General features: G+C 39.7%; 1 protein-coding gene across 1 annotated transcript; it reads right to left on the reverse strand.

The window, feature by feature from the left end:
* Positions 1–10,425: 10,425 nt before the first annotated feature.
* On the reverse strand, positions 10,426–22,302 carry LOC141086540 (keratin, type I cytoskeletal 19-like). The gene is made up of 8 exons (XM_073572678.1): positions 21,566–22,302; positions 20,070–20,152; positions 18,758–18,914; positions 18,297–18,458; positions 18,052–18,180; positions 17,127–17,347; positions 15,170–15,201; positions 10,426–12,149 (listed from the first exon to the last, which is right to left on the reverse strand). Exons 1-8 carry the CDS (start codon positions 22,028–22,030, stop codon positions 12,067–12,069), a joined length of 1,332 nt encoding a protein of 443 aa, XP_073428779.1. The 5' UTR covers positions 22,031–22,302; the 3' UTR covers positions 10,426–12,066.
* Between the last annotated feature and the right edge of the window lie 260 nt (positions 22,303–22,562).

The raw sequence follows: 22,562 nt of genomic DNA on the forward strand, positions 1-22,562 counted from the left end.
AATAAATAGGATTTTCATGTATTGCTGTATGATCTGGTTGCCAACCAGTATGTGTAAAAGTACAAACACAGAGGGCTATTAAATGTATAAAGCATGTGAGAACATGATGTAAGGAACCTGGTTGTGGAGAAAATTTTGAATAAGCAACACAAGGATAGTTAAATAAATGTGTTGAGGCTGTAGGCCAGTTTGAAGAAATGCGTTTTTAGAGCGTGCTTAAAATTGTGGGTATTGGGAAAAATCGAATTATCCTGGGTAGTGCATTCCAAAGAATTGGTGCATCATGTGAGAAGTCTTGGAGATGGAAGTGGATGGTTCTGATTATTGAGGATGTTAACCTCAGGTCATTAGTAGAATGGAGGGCACAGGTAGGATGGTAGACTGAAATGAGGGAGATGTAGGGTGGTGCTTAACCATGTAGTGCTTTGTAGGTGAGAGTGATAAGTTTATATTGAATTCTAGAGTGGATGGGTAACCAGTGCAATGACTGGCACAAGGTAGAGGTATCAGTGTAACAAATGGTGAGGAATATAATCCTGGCTGTAACATTCAAGACAGATTGGCGAAGGAAGAGTTTGGTAAAATGGAGACCGATTAATAGAGAGATACAATAGTCAGAACAAGAATGAATAAGAACAACAGTAATAATAATAATTATAATCTTTACTTTTATATCACGCCAACATATGCCACAGCACTTTACACACATTATCATGGCTGTCCCCAATGAGGCTCACAATCTAAATTCCCTATCAGTATGTCTTTGGAATGTGGGAGGAAACCAGAGAACCCAGAAGAAACATACAAACTCATTGGAGATGTTGTCCTTGGTGGGATTTGAACTCAGGACTCCAGTGCTGTAAGGTTGCAGTGCTAACCACTGAGCCATCGTGCTGCCCCAAGTAAGAGATTTTACAGAGTCAAAAGTAAGAAAAGGGCAAATTCTAGAAATGTTTTAGAGGTGCAAATAACAAGAGCGAGCCAGTAATAGGATGTGGGGGGTGAATGAAAGCTCCGAATCAAGTACCCAAAGACAGCAGGCATGTTGCTGGGGAGTAATGGTAGAACCACACACGGAAATGTCAATGTTGGGCATATGTAGGTTATTAGAGGGTGGAAACACAAAGGGTTCAGTTTTTGACAGGTTCAGTTTCAGGTAGAGGGAGTACATGATGTTGGAGACAGCGGTAAGACAATCACTGGTGTTTTGTAATAATGCAGGCGTGATGTCAAGAGTAGAGGTGTATAATTGGGTATCATCAGGATAGAGATGGTACTGGAAACCAAATCTACTGATTGTTTGTCCAATAGGCGCAGTATACAAGGAGAAGAAGAAGGGGCCTAGGACTGATCATTGAGGAACCCTAATGGTAAGGGGAATGTAAGAGAAAGAGGAGCCAGCAAAAGAAACAGTGAAAGAGAGGTAGGAGGAGAACCAGGAGAGAAAGGTGTCCATGAGGCCAAAGGAGCGGAGTATAGTGAGGAGGAGCTGATGATCCACAGTGTGGAATGCTGCATAGAGATCCAGGAGAATTAGCATGGATTATTGACCATTAGATTTAGCTGTTAGTAGATCATTAGAGACTTTAGTGAGGGCAGTTTCAGTAGAGTGTAAAGAGCGGAAACCGGATTGAAGAAGGCCGAGAAGAGAATTATCTGATAGATAGCGGATTAGACGGGAGTGGACCAGGAGATTAGAGAGAGGGTCGAGAAGAGAATTATCTGAGAGATAGCTGATTTGACAGGAGTAGACCAGGATATTAGAGATGAAGGGAAGATTGGAGCCATGTCTATAGTTAGCAACACAGTTTTGGTCGAGGGATGTTTTTTTTGAGTAATGAATGTAAGAATGGATTTTTAAATGAGGAGGGAAAGATACCAGAAGAGAAAGAGAGGTTGAATATTTTTGTTAGGTGAGTGGTGACAGCAGGGGAAAAAGACTGGAGGAGATGTGACAGATTAGGGTCACTGGTGCAAGTAGTAGGCCAAGAGGATGCAAGGAGACTGATCACTTCTTCTGTGACTGGTTCAAAGGCAGAGAGTAAGCTAGAAGCAGTGAGGATGGAGGACAGTGCATGGTATGAGGGGGTTGGTAGAAAATTTCCTGTCAGATATGGTCAATTTTTTCTTTGAAACAATTGGCCAGATCGTCAGCATGGAGATCCATGGTTGGGGCCTGCACTCTTGGGTTGAGTAGGGAATGAAAAGTGTCAAAGAAATGTTTATTATTATTGGATAGTGAGGTGATGAGGGTGTTGAAATGGGTTTGCTTGGACAGGTGAATAGCAGAGTTGTATGGTTTAAGCATAATCTTATAAAGGATGAACTCTTCGGGCAGATTGGATTTTCTCCACAGATGCGTGGCGTACCTGGAACACCTCTGAAGGAAACATGTTTGCAGCGTGTGCCATAGTTGTCTCTGTCTGTGCCAAGTTATTCTATTTGTAGGAGGTGCAGCTTCACCTAGGGCACTTTGCAGTGTTTCATTATGATGTTTCAGTGCAGAGCCAGGACATGAGAGGGAGGAGATTGGGGCCAATGATAACTGCAAATTCTTCATAAGTTTCTGCGTGTTCCTGGGTTTTAATGGCCTGTATGTTTCTTTAAGTGTGGAAAATGGGAGTGTCCTGAGCGGGATGACAGTTCTTGACAGAGATTGAAAGTAGGTTGTGGTCAGAGAGCGGGAGAGAAGATTTGGTAAAATCATACACTGAGTAAAGCCGGGAAAAGACAAGGTTGAGGGAGTTTCCGTCTTCATGTGTAGGAGAGTTAATAAGCTGCAAAAGGCCAAAGGAAGGGGTTAGAGATAAAAGGTGAGTGGCAGATGGGGATAGGGGAAAAGCAATGGGAATGTTAAAGTCTCCCATGATGAGAGTGAGGATGTCACAGGAAAGAAAATGTGGAAGCAGGTGGCAAAGTGATCCAGGAATTGACGGGAGGGGCCTGGAAGATGATATACAACCCCCACTCGCATGGAGAAGGGGATGTAGAGTCTGACAGCATGGACCTCAAAAGAAGGGAAGATGAGTGAGGGTACTTGGGGGATAACCTGAAAGGGACATTTGGGTGATAGGAGCAAACCAACACCTCCACCTGATCTGTTGTCTGATCTTAGGTTATGAGAGAAATGTAGTCCACCACATGAAAGAGCAGCAGCAGTGGTGGTATATGACTGCTGGATCAAGGTTTCAGTAAGATCCATAAGGTTAAGAGAATCAGAAAGGAAGAAGTAATGGATGAAGGAGAGTTTGTTACACACTGAGCGAGAATTCCATAGGGCACAATTAATAGAGATAGAAGGCATGAAGGGAATATTAATGAGATTTGAGGGGTTTCTGAGTGTATTAGTTGAGGTGTTCGACTTACTATAACATGAGGGGCCAGGGTTGGGAGAGCTATCTCCTGCGACAAGGAGAAGGAGGATAGAAAAAGTGAGCAGATAGTTAAGTGATATGTGATAGCCTCTCTTGTGCTGGATAGTGGGACTTAATGGATCTGTGCAGTTTAGCAATGTGAAAAGAGCATGAGTGCTATACAAAGACGAGGAGAGGACAGTGGGGCTGATAAAGATGGATTGTAAAGAGTTAGTGCAAGAATGGTGGATGTGAGTGAATGCAGCTGCCAGGCTACAAATTATACCAATGCATATGGTAAATATTTGTTGCAATCCAAATGTACTGGGAATATGCTTCTTTAAATGTCTTACCTGTCTCCTACCCTGTCTAACTGCCATGTTTAACTGGAAGGCACTTTGAAAAAATGTAATTAGCATAAAATGTACATACATGCTCCCCAAAGCTATGTTTGAATATAAAGGAGGTTTGCTCTTAAGCTGGAGTCACACATAGCGACTCACCAGCGATCCCGACAATGATATCAACGTGTCATGATCACTGGTGAGTCGCTATGTGATCGCTGGTGAGCTGTCACTGTGTTCGTTAGTTACCAGAGCGCTGATGCAGGGAGCTGGTAACTAACGTACACATCGAGTATCCAAGGGACGTGCGTCCCTTAGATACCCGATGTGTACGTTAGTTACCAGATCGCTGGTCTCCCGCCTGTCACACGCAGCGATGCGTGCTGGCCAGCGGGAGACTAGCGACCAAAGAAAAGTCCAGAGGTTTCCCAGAGCGATCAGCGATACCGGCAGGGGGGTCGGTCGCTGTCACACACAGCGATCTCGCTGGTGAGATCGCTGTTGTGTCACAAAACTTGTGACTCAGCAGCGATCTCGCTAGGGAGATCGCTATGTGTGATGGGGCCTTTAGATCTATCACTAATTTCACTAATTTGCAATCAATCAACTAAGTTAAGACAGCAGGAGACAATAAATGTAGTGAAAAATAAACAAGTTTGCAGGTCAACATGGAACATAAACCTCTTTGAGAAAGTGACTTGACCTTACAACTTAAGGCACAAGCTCATTAAGATGAATGAACTATATACCATTAAATATGCTTGCAGAGATGGAATTGAAGTGACAAGAGACATGCAGGACATATGCAGCAGATGAATGAACTATATGCCATTAAAAATGATTGCAGAGATGGAATTGAGGTGACAGGAGACATACAGGACATATGCAGCAGATGAATAAACTATATATACTATTAAATATGCTTGCAGAGATGTAGTTGAAGTGACAGGAGACATGCAGGACATATGCAGCAGATGAATGAACTGTATACTTGTATGAAGAGTCTAGAGATGAGTGCTAGATTCTGCCATGATTAACTGCAAGGCACTTTTGAAAAAATGTACTTAAAATGAAGGGTATTTCCATCGCCAAGATCCTATACTAATATGTAGTAGATGTCATAATAATAACATGAGCAAATACTTCCAATTAGAAATGTGTTATTGCTTTTCTGATTCACTATTTCTCTTTCCTCATGTGCAGGCATTGCAGGACCTTAGGTATCCAATGAATTCCAATAGTTCCAAATGAAATTCACAAAAATGGCCATCCCAGTTGGTCATCCTAAGAAAAAAATTGTATTGCCAGTAATCCACATTTTTTGAAATTTGGAGACTCCAAGTTGTGTCACCATCTCATGGGTTACTTGTAGTGGAAGGAGTGTCAGAGGCCTATTATACTGTTTCTACTCTGTGGAAATTGATGCCATTTTTGTGATGTGTGACAATTATTTTTTTTGCTATGTGGAGTCTCAAAGTTGGTTTTCCATCTGGTGGGTTGCCTGTGTAGGTAGGGCTCCCATACAGGCAGGCCTGCACTCACACTCAGTCAACTACCTGTGCTACTTTCCTTACATTTTGCAACCAAGAATAGTGTATAAAAACCATGTTTGTGCCATCTGAGTCTGGCTGGAATAGAAAAAAAAAATTGGAGGTGTTGCTTGAGGTATCAGGGCTCCCAGCTAAGAAGGCTTACACCGCTCTCTAAACCACCAGGTCCTCATTGAAACTTCATTTCCAAGCGCTAAATGCTTGGCCAGGCCCTGTTACCTCATGCATGGCCCATGACTGACTGCTGCTATGCCATTTGCAAATTTCTACTGTGAGTCAATTGATGCCCCTTTTCATGGTGTCTGACCCTAATTTTAGCTGTTTGGGAAGCTTTATACTATCCCTTAAGGTGTTGTCTATGCATTTGGTTTTGCCTCCCATTTAATCTAATGGGGTTCGGGTATGTTTGATGAAATATTTGTCAGACTGTTCGGCGAATATCGGTCCGTTGGGCAAATCCAAACCTTGAAAGGTTCACTCATCTCTAGTGGTGACATTGGCCCTGAACCTGAGCATTATGCTTCATCCACCTGATAGGATTTTGGAAATAAGGACCACCGGAGCAAAAACTCATCAGTATCTATGTTTCCAACATAAGTGCTCAGATTTGCTACTTGTCAACCTGAAAGAATTCATGTACATTATTGCAATTCACCTTTTCCTCACATCCCCACTTCGGACCTGAAGGGTACACACACAATCTATGGAATTTACAGTTTAGCATTTTGGGATGGTGGCTTTTCTAGTTCAGAAGAGTGGTAATTTCTATCCCATCAGTGATTAGCACAACCAACCTATAATAAATATCTGTAGCTAAATATCCTGTAGGTAAATTAATTTCTTATAAGGTTATTTATTTATTCATTTTTATATTTTAGAGAACACATTGCAGAAGGTAAGGGTGGACCTTTCTGTAGCTTCTCCTATTTGAGTTTGATATAAATCAAGGAAGTTGCATCCCAGGACTTAACTGCATATAACTAGCTTTTAACTAATTTTACTGAAAATATTAATTACTGATAGTGAATATTTTAGCAAAAAGAAGTGGTGCGCATTTACAAAAGTGTCAACTGAATTTATAAGTTCACAGTAAAGAGGCGAGTCTGTTTAATATGGGGTCCAACCTCAAAAGTGGACACCTTGTTGCAGGCAGATGAGTTTACACACTTGATCAATATGCATGCACCCCATATTTGTACATGTTTAGCAATAATGTATTTCAAGTATTCAGTATTTTCAATTATTATATTACCTGAATGATTTAAAAGGGTTGTCTCTCTCTGAAAAGGCTGTTGCATCCATTTATTTGCTATTTCCATCTGTTTCTGCGCCTGTCATTAGGCCATTTCTTGGTTACAGGCATTGTTGTGCAATAGTGCAGCAGATTGCGTTTAGTAGTGCTTTTCAGACAGGTAGTTTGGGCGTTAACTGATAATTGTGATCTTATTTACTCCCTACTGTGATCTGATTGGGGCTCACGCTATTAAATTCCCAAGCTTTTTACAATTAATTGCAAGTCATAAACTTAGCTTGACCTGGTTCACATCCTTTATTATTATTTATTTATATAGCACCATTGATTCCATGGTGCTCTACATGAGAAGGGGTTACATACAAATTACAGATATCACTTACAGTAAACAAACTTACAATTACAGACTGATACAGAGGGGAGAGGACCCTGCCCATTCGGGCTTACATGCTACAGGATGGTGGGGAAGGAGACAGGTTGGGGGGTTGCTGCAGTTCCGATGTTGGTTGAGGTGTAATCTCCGGTAGTGGTGAGGAGGCAGCAGGGTCATTGCAGGTTGAAGGCTTTCTTGAAGAGGTGGGTTTTCCAGTTCCATCTGAAGGATCCAAATGTGGTTGATAGTCGGACATATTGGGGCAAAGAATTCCAAATAATTCCATTATGTTAGTTCCTGTTTTGTAGTGATTTTCCTGTTATCGACCTTGACCTATATTTTGACAATCCTTTCACTTGATGTTTTTAGTCCTACCTTGGATCTCATGGAATTGAAGCAACTTCACATCATTAGCCTGTCCAGGGAAGCCCCTGTAAGAACTGCCAGGATACAACTCGCAGTCACCATCACAAAAGTCTGCTATTTTTTTGCCATCTGTGGAAGCCCTTTCATCTAAAAGGATCCCATGCTATGCTACATTTTCTCTGCTGAGGCCACTGCTGGAGTAATATATGGATAAATATAAATAACAGTAGATCATAACTTTCATTTGTGATGATGTTTGGGATGTGATGTGATGAAATACAAAAAGAGATTTGCTAGAGGTAAACGTGCCAGAAACCCTCCAAAAAATATTACATGCCTTGCACTGAATTTATTTAATGTTTTAGACACTTTTCTCAATTTGCTCAACACAGAGAGCGTATTTATGTGAAAAGGCTTGGCTAAAGGGTAAGGATCATGGATTATGATTTTATGCTGTGAACAGAATTTTGGTGCAAATTTCTGTCACAAATCCAATTAATTGATGTAACTAGACAGTCTAAAATGCATGAGAAAAGGGGAAAGAGGAAAGTGATTATTCCGTTCACCAGGTACAGCACAATGGAGGCCTCCATCAAAAGAATTTGGTGCGCGGACTTTAGACCGGTAGCTAGGCAAAAAGCAGAGGAAAACAAGGGGGTTCCAGCATACACTTCACTCTGCATAATTAAAGAGAACCTGTCACCATGAAACTGTAGTCCAATCTGTAGGCACCATGTTATAGAGCAGGAGGAGTGGAGTAGACTGATGTATAGTTTAGTGAGAAAAGATTCAGTATAACCTGTGTTTTACGCAATGAAACCTAGTCTCTTTCTGGGATTTTGGGTCAAGTGGGCGGTCCTATCAGTGACTGACAGCTTTCTTTGTGTAAGTGTGCATATATAGATAGCTGTCAGTCACTGATAGGACCGACCTAAAATCACAGAAAGAGACGAGGTCTAAATTATGAAAACACAAGTTATACTGAATCTTTTCTCATAAAACTTTACAGTGATCTACTTGGCTCCCACCGTTCCATAACATGGTGCCTGCAGGTTGGACAGCTTTCATGGTGACAGGTTCCATTTAAGTCTAAAAATGCACCAAATTTATCAAACAGTGTGAACTACAGTGATAAATATGATGCATATACAGACCACCTAGTCAAAGTTTACACTGCGTTAAAATTGACAAATATGCCCTAGGAAATTATTTTCTAATTATTTTTCCATGCAATATTATCTGAATCATTCACATAAATCATATGGACATTTTCAGAATTAATAATTTTTATTAAAATAAATGACAAGCTGACATGTATATTTATTTGAAAACATAATGTATATGTGTGTATATATATATATATATATATATATATATATATATACACTATGATTTCAAACTTCCAAAGATTTAAGGCAATACTCAGAAACTGATATACAGTATATTCTATATCATTCATTAAAATCTTCTCAATGAATAATGTCCTGTAAGAAACTTATTTCAAGCTCCTACATGTCAGTGCTACATTAGGTTAAAATTTCTGGTGCTACAACTCATTGACAGAAGTCCAGATGAGTGGTCCTCACTAAGAAGAAAGAGTTGTTTCTCAGCATAGAGTATATTAGCAATCCCTAAGAACTCCATGACTATGCCAAACTGAGACATAATATACCGTAATTGCTTTGAATGTATTCTGTGATATATAGTTAGTAGTTAGTATAGACATACTTATATATGTGGTCAATTACATGGTATCATTTTTTAAATTAAAGGGGATGGACCACAAAGTCTGTTTTAATTACTAGATCTTTGAATAAAAATCTATTTCACAATTGAATGTGTTAAATAAAATGTTCCTGTGCTGAGATAATCTTATAAATGTGCCCCTGCTGTGTACTGTGTAATGGCTCTGTCTGACTGTGCAGGAAAATGGTCTGATCATACCACAGCTACCTGGCCGAAGCTAATAGGAGTATACAAACTGGACAGTATGGGTTTGCAGCTGGTTCTTTCTGTAATCTCCCTAGCTTTTTCCCCTACCCAGGGGCTGTGGCATTTCAAGCCATGATATTACACAGTACACAGCAGGGGCACTTTTATAAGATTATCTCAGCACAGGAACATTTTTTGCCACATCCAATTGTGGAAATTATTATTGATCTGTTAATTATAAAGTACTTTGTTCATGGGGCAACTCCTTTAAAGGAGATTTTTGGAACAGACTATAAAACAATCAGGAATGTCATAAATTTCAGCTCAATATGTTCAGGTTTTGACTGAACTGTCCAGCAAAGGACCAAAGAACCCTACAATTTGCCTTAGCTTTGAGATTTTATCTTCAAGAAGTCCCATAAGGTTCCATACTGGACACAAGAGTTGATCCTGGACTACATTACTTGCATGAGTTCTTAATTTTTGTCATGTGTGTTCAATAGTAAAAGGGTATATGCCTATGTTCTAGAAGGTGAGATATCCAAAAATGTCTTCTGATAGCCCCAGATACCTCAGTCTGACACTCGCAATGGAATGCATAAGTTGAGCTCTTCACAGATCTCAAAAATGAGTTTGTTCTGACCTTATATTATTTGAATGGTGGAAGCACATTAGACGTTGCCTCCTCTGTAGACTGATGGGGCACACTCTTTGAGCCTTCTACCAACAAGACTTTCATGGGAAGTCTATATTACAGGAAAACCCTCCTTAGGCCGGTTTCACATTAGCGCTTTTTAAGCGCACGCACGGCTGGGGGTAGCTCCACCCCCGAGCCGGCTCTCTGCCCGGCGTGCCCGCCCCTTGCTTGTAGCGCCGCCTACTAGCGGACAGCGGCGCCTGCGATCGGCGCACCCTATCTTTAGCATAGGGTGCGCAGATCGTGCGCAGGCCGTGCGCTAGTTGCGCTTTGACCTGCGCTGCGCACTTTTGACGGTGCGCCGTGCGCGCCAAAATCAAACTTTTCGGATTTTGGCGCGCACGGCGCACCGTCAAAAGTGCGCAGCGCAGGTCAAAGCGCAACTAGCGCACGGCCTGCGCACGATCTGCGCACCCTATGCTAAAGATAGGGTGCGCCGATCGCAGGCGCCGCTGTCCGCTAGTAGGTGGCGCTACAAGCAAGGGGCGGGCACGCCGGGCAGAGAGCCGGCTCGGGGGCGGAGCTACCCCCGGCCGTGCGTGCGCTTAAAAAGCGCTAATGTGAAACCGGCCTTAGACTCTCGAAAATTAACATTCTTTATCTTTCAGCATTCTTTAAGCTTTCACGGTTATCATATTGCAACCATTCTTACCCAATTGCCCACAAATAGCTATCAGAAAAATCTATGATGTTTTTTGTATTTTCATGTACACAGTGTATAATTAATTTGTACATTATATCTGGGTCTGACTGATACAACAAACACCAGAGAATGGGCCATCAGTCAGACAAAATAATGGTCAACAAAGGTCCATCAAAAGGCAATGCCCTTTGGAGGTGATTCAATCGCTTGCCATTAGGGTCTCATTTCTGTGGGTTGGTTGACAAATAATTCATTCGGCTTCATTTATGATGTATGATTTGTGTGTGTAGTGAGAACAATAAATTAGATGACATAAGTGGATGTACTCATCTGTTATACAGATGGAAGGTGAACCTTCAGAATTATTTCTTTTGATGGTTCAAAGTCACATTAGTCCAAAACTACATTTATTATATTTTGGGACATAAACTTTTCAAAGCAACTGCCTAATAATTAAAAGGATGAAGTGTAATAATACTACAGTGAAATAATGAAGATGTAATAATAAAATAATGGTGCAAAAATTTACCATTAGTCTTCAAAATAATCCAATATTCAATATCCTGAAGTGCGCGCTATGTTACCTACTCTCTGTCATGTGTACAGTAAATGTGCCTTTTGTTAGCAGTGCAGATTATATGTTTACTATGCCTTGATGGCTCTATAATTTCAGGATGAAAGTGCGCTAGCGACAACGACAGATACACAGTAAAAGTCTTTCCTCGCTTAAAGTTTCCACCCTTCAACAGAGTCATGTTTCTTACAATTCAGCCTCTCCCATAGATCAAACGATGCATTTAGTGGATATTTGTGTCATCGTAATTGAGACTCTGTCATCTCATAAATATATTCCTAAGAGCGTAATGTGAGATGACTATACCCATCTTTTTAATACAAAATATAAATTGTGTTACAGGGGAATTGACATTATTTAGTGTTAAGTATTGTCTGTCAGCCTTGGTTGTGACTAGAGATGAGTGAAACCTGAACAGTAAAGTTCGGGGTTCGTACTGGACGTCCAGTGTCTGGTGCTGATCTCAAAATCTGGACTTCTCCTTGAAGTCCATTTTACAGTTCGGGGAGGAGAGAAAGAGAGATTTTCCAACTCCAAAATTCTGGTCCCCATTGACTTCTATGGGGTTCAGGTTCAAGTTCAGGTACAGTTCTTGTACCTGAACTGAACTTTGGACTAAATTTTCATCGAACCTGAACTTCCACAGATCCACTCATCTCTAGTTGTGACTAATGAAGTCATCCTATATACAGGGTAGGACTGGCCCACCAGTGTATCTTCCGGTAGACCCAGGCATTGACACACTAATGAGCCTTACAAGTCAAGAATACCCCATAAGGTGGAGGCAGAGGTGACTTTTGAGCCAATCAGTTGCCACTTGGGTCTATTCTTATGGGTTGATCACAAATATTGTGTGTACAACTAGAACACCAAATATTATAATGCAATTCGATACGTACAGTACAGACAGATAGTTGCCCTCAAAATCATTTCTTCTGGTCATTCCAAGGAACCCTAGTCTGACATGTAGTGATAAACATTTCTAATAGTTTTCTCTTGGTGACACAATTTTTCTGCTTTCAATTTCTTCCGTTACAGAGACAACTCTTACAAGTTTTGAGTGAACTAAAAAATAAAAATTACAATTTAATTTAACTGTAAAGAAATTTTTAAGGCATTTTATATGGTATTGACTTTATTACTTCTATTAAGCGGTATTCTCAAGTTATAAAAATTGCTTTAATTAGCTAGATAGCATGAAAATAAGCAGGATTTCAATTAATGGCCCCATTACACGTAGCAATGTCCCAGCGATCCCACCAACGATCGGACGTGGATGGGATTGCTGGGACATAGTTAGCTGATCGCTGGTAAGCTGTCACATAGGCAGCCCCTCCAGCGATCAGGACCAGCGCTGGTTTCCAAGGTAAACAGCAGGTAACTAAGAGCCGTGCGGCTCTTAGATACCCGCTGTTTACCTTGGAAACCAGCGTCCAGCGTGCTGATCGCTGGTCTCTCACTGCCACACGCAGCGATGCGTGCTGGCTAGTGGGAGACCAATGATCAAAAAATGGCCTAGGACGTTCAAGCACGATCAGCGATCCCTGGCATGGGGGCCGGTCGTTGATCCATGTCACACACAGCGATATCGCTGGTGAGATTGCTGTGGCGTCACAAAATCAGTGATCTCGCTGGCGATATCGCTGTGTGTGATGGGACCTTAACTTGCTTTTTCTATCTGCTATCATTCTTGTGCAATGTACACCGAGAGAAAACACTGATAGATGAATGTGTTACAGCAGAACTTGTGCTGAGGTTTATAGATTTACTACAGCTCTGCTACTCACTAGAACTGTCACTCAAAGAGGAGAGTCTGCCCTGCCAGAAACCAAGAAGTGAGCAGAATAAGGAGACTGCATATACCTCTGAGCTGCTCAAGAGACAATTCCTCTACCTTGATGGTTGGGTAATATCAATCACCTAATGAAAATATTGGGTGCAAGAATCTTGGTAGGTAGCACCAGTGAAACATAATACTGTAAGTTTTATAATATAGAAAAGGACCAGATTGACTAAAGTTTTTTCCATTAATGTTCCTGCTCTCATTTAGCTATGACATATTTTGTTTAGTAGCATTTCTCATTAGCTCCTTTCCTCTTTTTTACCTTGTTTCTTTTTTCTTTTTTGCTTTCCTTTATCTTCCTTGTTATAGTCTTTACCTTTTGGCAGCTATTATCTATCATATCTATCATATCTTATACAGTCATATGTAAAAGTTTGGGCACCCCTATTAATGTTAACCTTTTTTCTTTATAACAATTTTGGTTTTTGCAACAGGTATTTCAGTTTCATATATCTAATAACTGATGGACTCGGTTATATTTCTGGATTCAAATGAGGTTTATTGTACTAACAGAAAATGTGCAATCTGCATTTAAACAAAATTTGACCGGTGCAAAAGTATGGCCACCCTTATCATTTTCTTGATTTGAACACTCCTAACTACTTTTTACTGACTTCCTGAAGCACTAAATTGGTTTTGTAACCTCATTGAGCTTTGAACTTCATAGCCAGGTGTATCAAATCATGATACAAAGACCTTTGTTTTTTATTCACCTCCAAAGACCTGCAGCATCATCTTGCTGCAGATCGTGTCACTGTGCATCGGTCAACAATACAGCACACTTTGCACAAGGAGAAGCTGTATGGGAGAGTGATGCGAAAGAAGCCGTTTCTGCAAGCACGCCACAAACAGAGTCGCCTGAGGTATGCAAAAGCACATTTGGACAAGCCAGTTACATTTTGGAAGAAGGTCCTGTGGACTGATGAAACAAAGATTGAGTTGTTTGCTCATACAAAAAGGCGTTATGCATGCGCTGTATTGTTGACCGAGGCACAGTGACACCATCTGCAGCAAGATGATGCTGCAGGTCTTTGGAGGTGGTCTGTGGATTGTCCTTGACTGTTCTCACCATTCTTCTTCTCTGCCTTTCTGATATTTTTCTTGGCCTGCCACTTCTGGGCTTAACAAGAACTGTACCTGTGTTCTTCCATTTCCTTACTATGTTCCTCACAGTGGAAACTGACAGGTTAAATCTCTGAGACAACTTTTTGTATCCTTCCCCTGAAAAGCTATGTTGAATAATCTTTGTTTTCAGATCATTTGAGAGTTGTTTTGAGGAGCCCATGATGCCACTCTTCATAGGAGAATCAAATAGGAGAACTACTTGCAAGTGGCCACTTTAAATACCTTTTCTCATGATTTGATACACCTGGCTATGAAGTTCAAAGCTCAATGAGGTTACAAAACCAATTTAGTGCTTCAGGAAGTCAGTAAAAAGTAGTTAGGAGTGTTCAAATCAAGAAAATGATAAGGGTGGCCATACTTTTGCACCGGTCAAATTTTGTTTAAATGCAGATTGCACATTTTCTGTTAGTACAATAAACCTCATTTGAATCCAGAAATATAACTGAGTCCATCAGTTATTAGATATATGAAACTGAAATAGCTGTTGCAAAAACCAAAATTGTTATAAAGAAAAAAGGTTAACATTAATAGGGGTGCCCAAACTTTTACATATGACTGTATCTTTGCCACTTAATCTGAAAGCTGCATAATGTACAGACAAAGACCTATAGTCCAGTGATGTGTGACTTATTGGGCTGCACTATGTAGTTTTGATAAAATAACAAGTTTTTTAGCAGCAGAAGACTAGTAAACCTCCTGCCATTTAGCCCTTCATATTTATGACTTCTATATAACCCCGGCCCCATCACTGATTGGCAACTTTCTGCCTATGCACAGTGAATACAGAAAGCTTCCAATCAGTGGTGTTGGTGGGGTTTTATACAGATCAGCATTCAGAGAACTGATAGATCTGCAGCAGAGAAAACCATTTTATCAAAACTGCAGTGGGCAGAACAATAAGTAATACATGTCTTAGAATCATGGTCTCGGCATCTACTTCATGCTGCACTCAGATGAGGTATCAAAAACCTGATGACAGATTCCCTTTAAAATAATACGCGCCTTTAGAATTTTTTTGGCAAGCAAAAACTGGCTAACCTAGCTCCTGCCTCATGTTGTATAATATGTATGGTCATTAACACTAATATTGTAAAGCACATGAATTGTTATTACTCACCTTCAGTTACAGGTGGCGAAGACTTAGTTTCACTGCAAAACAAATCAGAATGTATATTAGAAAACTTTCTAATTGATCCTTGGGTTCCATTATATCTCTTCTATTCTGTGTAAGCATCCCAGATAGAGAAGCACCATTCAAATTAATGTAAGTCAAATCTATGTTAAATTTTTGAAAATTCACTGGCCACGGCAAATTTGAACAGTTTCCTACACAATTTGCGCAAATCATCATAAATATTCTCTGCTAATTTAACATAATGTACAGGGTTCCACCAGATGAACATGAGCAGGATAAGGATGGACTTCCCAATAATTCCTTGCAACCTGCACATCACATAGTATAGTACAACCATTGCACTGAATAGTACATAACATAGTATAACACAGCTTGCTGTAGCCTGTATAAAAGCCACGTCAGGGAATGCAACATAGCTTCGATTTTCGGGTGAATCTTTTTAACGAGAAGATGTCACGTCACAACTGACAACATAGCAAAAGAAATAGAGAGAAAAAGCCCCAAATGCAAAATAAATTATATAGATAGTATTTGACAAAATAGCAGTGAAAAACGGTTGCCATTTGCTTATCCATAAATATGTGGAAGTCACTTTGATATCACTAAGGCTGTGTTTGCATGAAAGAGGATACAATCCTAGGAGAACTTAGGCTATGTGCACACGCTGCAGATTCACCTGCGGGTTTTTTCCCGCGGAACTGCAGGTAAAACCGCAGGTAAAGTGACCTGCGGTTTTACACCTCTACTATGTTAAAGGTGTGAAACCGCAGCGGAATCCGCAGAAACAATTGACATGCTGTGGAGAAAAAACCGCAGCAAAACCGCGCGGAAAAAACTGCAGCGTGAGCACAGTGGTTTTGAAAACCCATAGAGTTGCATGGTACTGTACCATGTCTGCGGGACTGCTGCGGTTCCGCAGAGCCAAAACCGCAGCGGAACCGCAGCAAAAACCGCAGCGTGTGCACATAGCCTTAGAGTGTTACACAGGTGTTTTCAGGGAAATTGGGAGTATCTATGATGTATTCATCGCAAAACAAATTTTTGGGAAAAATTCACCAAAGTTAGTGAGTTTTAGGCTGTGTGCCCACGTTGCGTTTTTGTAAGCATTTCCGCAGCGATTGAGCCTGATCAGATGCTGCAGAAATGCTTAAAAGAAGCTTCCCATTAAATTTAATGCATTTTTGGCTTTTTGTGCCAATGCATGCGTTTTTAAACGCTCTGAAAACGCTTAGCGGCTAAAAACGCAGCATGCTCACTATTTTCCGCATAGCTGAGCGTTTTTAGCCATTTCCAATGTTCCCAGAAACCGCGCGGAAAAAACGCATCAAAAACGCGCGGTTTCTGTGCAAAAATCGAGCAAAAAATGCGGGAAATAAAACGCGCGGTTTCTGGGAAGGAGTCCGGTTTTCTGAGCGTTTAAAAACACTAACGTGGGCACATAGCCTGAATATGAAATGATTCAATCTACTCTAAATCCCAGGTTCTCACAATGATAACCTTCCTGGATATAACTCAGTCTTACAGGAGCCTCCCCAAGCTTTCAGGAGTGTTGAGGCAAACATGCAGAACGTTTGTGAATTTGAATCCTAGATAAATATAGCCTTTGATATTATTTTTTTCCATAATGTAGAAAGATCAAATCTACTTTCAGTAGTCCTAATCATCATAGTAACAATCATAGAATTGAGAAGAACTTTTCGTAGTTGAACACTTGGATAGAAAAGGGGTATATAACTTGTAATACAGGCATTACCTTGTATTTATTCTTATAAGTACTGAATCTTGGTTAAATGAAGGCAATTTCAAACAATTTATGTAATTTGAAGTAAAGAAGGAAACAAAGGATATTATAAAAGATAACTTCAAAGCTGCTTAATTTCTTATTTCCTATTTGAAGTGCATTGGAGCAATATGAAGTTATTTAAGATCATTCACTTACTCCATGTCCCGATTATCAATTAGCAGTTGATATGTAGAAATTTCTCTTTCTAGATGTGTAGTAACATTCATTAAAGCCTTGTGGTCTTCATTCTGGCGTTCTTGCTTGGCTCGTATCTGCGACAGATTTGCTTCCACTTGGTTGATGAGGATTTGTAACTGTGACAGCTGGGATCTATAACTGGCCTCCTTTTCGAATAATGTATTTTCAAGTGCTAATTTCTATAAAGGTTAAAAAAAAAATGTTTATTGTAAAACATTTTCACTATATGTAATAAAAGTATTCTTGTTTGGCTTTTTTTTCTAGTGCTCATAGATTTAAAATGACAGCAGAGTATACACAAACTTCTCTCTACTCGCAAGACATAAGGACAAAGCATGGGATTATACTTGAGATAAATGGGATCACAGAGGTAGGAGCCCCATCCATTTATTAGACATTTGTGGCATATCATGTGGCCATGCTGTAAATGTCTGAGATGGACTAACTTTTTGAAAGCAAACAAACCTGGTATTTACTGACAACCTCTGCTACACATATACAGTACAGAGCATAATATCAGTCAAGCCAACGCGTTCAATGTGTCATGAGCGGTGACTGTTATAGCTCCCTGCAGCATCCTGATGACTGGAAGCGAGTGGCTGCAGGGAGAATAAAACTTAATTTCCTCCCTGAAGCCAAACTTCCAATTAGACACCTGTTTATGTTTAATGCTTTTTACTTGCATATTACCAATAGGTCTGCAGATAGATATCATTTTTATTCACAGGTTCCCATTAAGGTTAATTTGTAACCTGCATGCAATTTCTAGTGGCAGAATGCTATTTTTCATTTACTTCTAAGGGTTTGGAATTGTATTTCCATTTGAATTTTTCCTTCTCTTCAATTCTGTTATGTGTCAATATATTTCAGGTTTAGAATTTACCATGCTTAGTTGGCTTTGTAGATCAATATCCAAAGTCTGAACCATTCTCTTCAATTCTATAACCTCACATTGGAAGGTAGGAAGGTGTTCAGAAGAGATAGATTCTATATCCCGTTTCAGTTCTTCACTCTAGAAATTGATAAACAGGGATGAAAAGTCTTCAGATCTCACATAAAGGCTCACATTTGTTCTTATACTATACCTATAAATGAACATGTTTTAATAAGGTGAAGAATAATACAAACTTTTGCCAGGAACCATTTTTCTGCCTCTGCTTTGTTATTTTGCATCAGAACTTCATATTGATCACGAATCTCGGATAACATTTTGCTCAAATCCATTGTCTGGGGGGTGTCCACTTCCACGGTGACTCTAGCACCGAGCTGATTATAAAGGCTGTTTATTGCCTGTTAGTACATAGGAAACAGTGAATGTGTTAACTAAGGAAGAGGTAAGAAGCTGGTACGACCATGTGGTCCAAAGTGTCAAAACAGGTGTAATACCAAATTCATTTCCTCCAACTCACCAAGTTAATTTTCATTTTTTGAATACTACATCTATTTGTCTAAGTCTTTTTCCCTGAAGTTACTTGATTGCAAAACCAATGAATTTAACAGACATTTCTTGGTTCAAAACTACATGATTTTTTAAATATATTTTGCCCAATGAATATTGTAGTCCCCAATACTTTACAACACTATATTACATCTTGATTAGTCTTCTTTTTCTTAAGCATATCTTGTTGAAGGTCTTCGTGGTAAACATCGAGATCTTCAACTTCTTCCTTGATAGCCTCTAACTCAAGACGGAGAGCCTTCACATCCAGTTCAATATCAGTTCTCAACTGGACCTCTAACTCATATCTTGGAACACATCAAAGAAAAACAGAAAACAATTAGGTATTTCTTCAAAGAAGTATGTATATTGAAATAAGGTTTATAGCATTGGCCTCTTCATATGGGACAGATGTACCTTTTGAGGGCTGTGAATGACTTCTACCTCTGCACCTCAGATAACTAAGCACTTATGCTGGTTCATGATTAGTATGTATAAACATAAAGACATACCATACATACTTGAGTATAAGCTGAGTTTTTCAGCACATTTTTAATGCTAAAAAAAGCCCCCATTGGCTTATACTTGAGTGAGAGTCCCAGAAGATGGAGGAGTAGCAACAACAATGGAGCATTGGGTCACAGGAGGCAGGAGATGGCTGCTGCGGCTAGCTCTTGCGGGCACAGTAGCCGCAGCCGCCGGCTTCTTGGAGAGGCCAGGGGATCATGTGTACCCACTACTTAAGGCAGTGTTCCCCAACTCCAGTCCTCAAGAGCCACCAACGGCTCATGTTTTCAGGATTTCCTTAGTATGGCCCATGTGATAATTGCAGTACCTGCACAGGTAATAATTCCATCACCAGGGCAATACTAATGAAATCCTGAAAACATGACCTTGGTGGTTCTTGAGGACTAGAGATGGGGAACACTGACTTAAGGGAATGAATATTCACTGCTCTCCACTCCCATGGGCATTGAGTGCAGTGAATATTCATTTCCTTTAGTAGGGGGCATGCATGATCGCCCGGCCACTGCAGCTGCTGACATTGGAACAAGACACTGCGAGGGAGCACAGGGACGGTAAGTAGGATGGTTTTTTTTTAATGTTTTTCTGATGGGGGCCGTGCATACCAGGATAGGGATGAGGAGGCCATGTATACCAGGATGGGGATGTTGAGCCATGCATACCAGGATGGGGATGAGGAGGCCATGCATACCAGGACTGGAATGAGGAGCCATGCATACCAGGATGGGGATGAGGAGCCATGCATACCAGGATAGGATGAGGGGGCCGTGCATACCAATGTAGGGATGAGGGGCCATGCATACCAGGACAGGGCTGAGGAGGCCATGCATACCAGGCTTATATTCGAAACAATAAGTTTTCCCAGTTTTTTGTGGTAAAATTAGGTGCCTCAGCTTATATTTGTGTCAGCTTATACTCAAGTATTTATGGGTACTTACTTATTTTGGAAATCATCCACAGCTAAGCGAGTATTGTCAATCTGTCGAGAAAGCCTTGTTTTGTCCATTGTGGATTCGAAAATCTGAAAAAAAAAGAAACCTATTAATTTGTCTTTTAAATGTCATAATTTAGCCCCCAAAGGGCACTGGTCTTTAAAAAAATACCATATTGTATGACTGATTTATCCAACTTTCAACAACTTTAAGGTACTTTCACATTAATTTATGGATAAGTTTCGATATAATTTTATCCTCTTTACCCATAATCTGAAAAAACTCCTAAAGTAGAAGAAAAGTTTTGAAGATAAAAGTTACATTCTATAAATCGAAAGAAAATATTGCCATAATGCAATGACTTTATGTCTTCTTTTTTTATTAGTTATATCAGTTCCTGAGGAGAGGCTTACGGTCTACTTTCCTTACTTCAGAAACACACTAGGGACATTTTATTTATCAAAATGTTTTTGGAGTATAGGAGAAAACACAATTGCAATAGACCACCTCCATGCAGATAATGACCTAAATTGCACTTACACCCAAGACCCTATTGCTGCAAGGCAACAATGCTGAATATACCTACATATAAAATTCCTAAACAGCTATTCTCTTGATTAGAATCTAAAAATAATTGAACTTTTAAAATGTATTTAACTTTCTAGTTTGATTAAACAGTAACACTTCCACTTGAATCTATTTTTTATTTTAACCACCACCAAAGATATGTGTAAGCTGCTCTTTGTCATCTGGAAATGATCAACCTTTTTTTGCTTCTATTTCTCTAATAAGAATTATTATTTTAGCTTTAAAAATATATAAGGAGTTATGTTAATCAAACCTGCAGCTGAATCCTTGAAGCTTTACCACATGTGTTATATGTACAGGTGTTCAGAAGACTGAAATGTTATTAGTGATGCTCGTAAAAGTCTAAAGTTACAATTTTACAGAGAAGAAAGCTCATTAATGACTTATGAAATGTGGACACAGAGTTTTAAAGAGTATTTAGAAGCAGGAATGCTCCAAAAATGCCTGAAAAATGCATAAAAACTACTTGAAACACATTTCCTATTTAATTTGCATTGTATAACCACTTTGCTGTTCAAATGCTCATCCTTTTGAGTGTTTTGTTTTTCTTCATGTTTTGAAAAACTTATGATAGGAAAACAGAAAGTTTATGTCTCTTCTTGGAAGTGGTTCCTGATGGAAACACTCCAAACTAGACATTGTCCAATAAAAAAGACCGTAAATAACACTTTAGGAAAAAAACTCTTACAAAAAACTTCAAAAAGACTTCATAACCACATTAGGAAACTAAAAGCTTCCTAAAAAAACTCCTCAAAGAAAAAGCATTTGCCTAAGTGGTTTCCATTAGAATACCCAATCAAACAACTTCTCATATTTTTCTAAGTTTTTATTGATAATGCCACTTAAGAAAATGGACTTTTAAAACATACGATCTGTCTAGTACAAAGAAAAAAGCAATGTTAAATTTACCTTACCTTTTTTTGAAGTTCTTCAATGGTTCCAAAAAAGTCGTTAAAATCAGGTAGCATCTGAGGATGATTTTTGTCATACCACTCTCGAATCTTCCTTTCCAAATGAGCATTCTCTTCCTCCAGGGAACGCACCTTCTCCAAGTAGGTTGCCAGTCGGTCATTCAGAATCCTCATGGTATCTCTCTCATTTGTGGGGAGTAAGCTATGTTTCTTGGGGTCTCTGCTCGGAGAATTTTCCCTAATGTGGCTTCCGTGTATTTGCCCAAAGGTAGATCCATGGCTAAACAAATTGTGCTTGACAATTGGACTTCCAGTTTGTTTTGCTCTGAAACTAATTGGTCTCCAGCTACAGGCAGTAGTGGATTTACTGAAACCTCTGAGGTTAAGTGAAGTTATCGGATTGAAGATATGTGGGGATAGACTCCCTTTGAGTTTTGCTGGTTGAGACTGCTTGGAATTGTGGCTCATGGTGTTAGTATAGCAAATATTATACCTCACAGGCTTGACAGTGCAAAGAAAGTTTTTACAAATATAAGACCTCTTTTAAGAAGCATGATAATGGGTGTGAGAATAACGCATCTTCTTTACAGGCAATATAATGTAATCATTTCCTTTCTTAGCTCAGTAAGTGCATTTGTCAGACAATGTAAAAAACATCTAAGAACATGGGGGTGGCAGGTCAGATTGTAGACATTTACAAGTTTAAAATGCTTCGCTGGTGATACTTTGACACACCCAACTAAGCAACATGGTAAAAAAAATCATCTTTAAAGCAAAAAGGCTTACACACCTCTCATAATATCCATAATTGGTAGACTGATTATCACAAGATACATAGACATGCATCTAAATAGCAGATCATAGCATGGTGATTCAGAAAAAAGGTACACAGAAACCTAAAAATTAGGCCTAAATCTCAAAATGTTTAAGTGATTGAGTGAGCTCAGATGAAATCAAGTTTATAGTGTAGGGGTTGAGAACCGAATGAGTAATATTCATC

The sequence above is a fragment of the Dendrobates tinctorius genome, unplaced genomic scaffold (assembly GCF_039654945.1).
Source record: "Dendrobates tinctorius isolate UK_male_01 unplaced genomic scaffold, ASM3965494v1 ptg000032l, whole genome shotgun sequence".
Classification (NCBI taxonomy): domain Eukaryota; kingdom Metazoa; phylum Chordata; class Amphibia; order Anura; family Dendrobatidae; genus Dendrobates; species Dendrobates tinctorius.

Coding starts and splice junctions, on each gene's coding strand:
- LOC141086540 (XM_073572678.1), bottom strand. CDS start 22,030: ATGAGCCACAATTCCAAGCAGTCTCAACCAGCAAAACTCAAAGGGAGT. Junction 20,153..21,565: donor TTGAAGAACTTCAAAAAAAG/GTAAGGTAAATT, acceptor TTTTTTTTTCAG/ATTTTCGAATCCACAATGGA. Junction 18,181..18,296: donor AAAAATGGTTCCTGGCAAAA/GTTTGTATTATT, acceptor ATCAATTTCTAG/AGTGAAGAACTGAAACGGGA.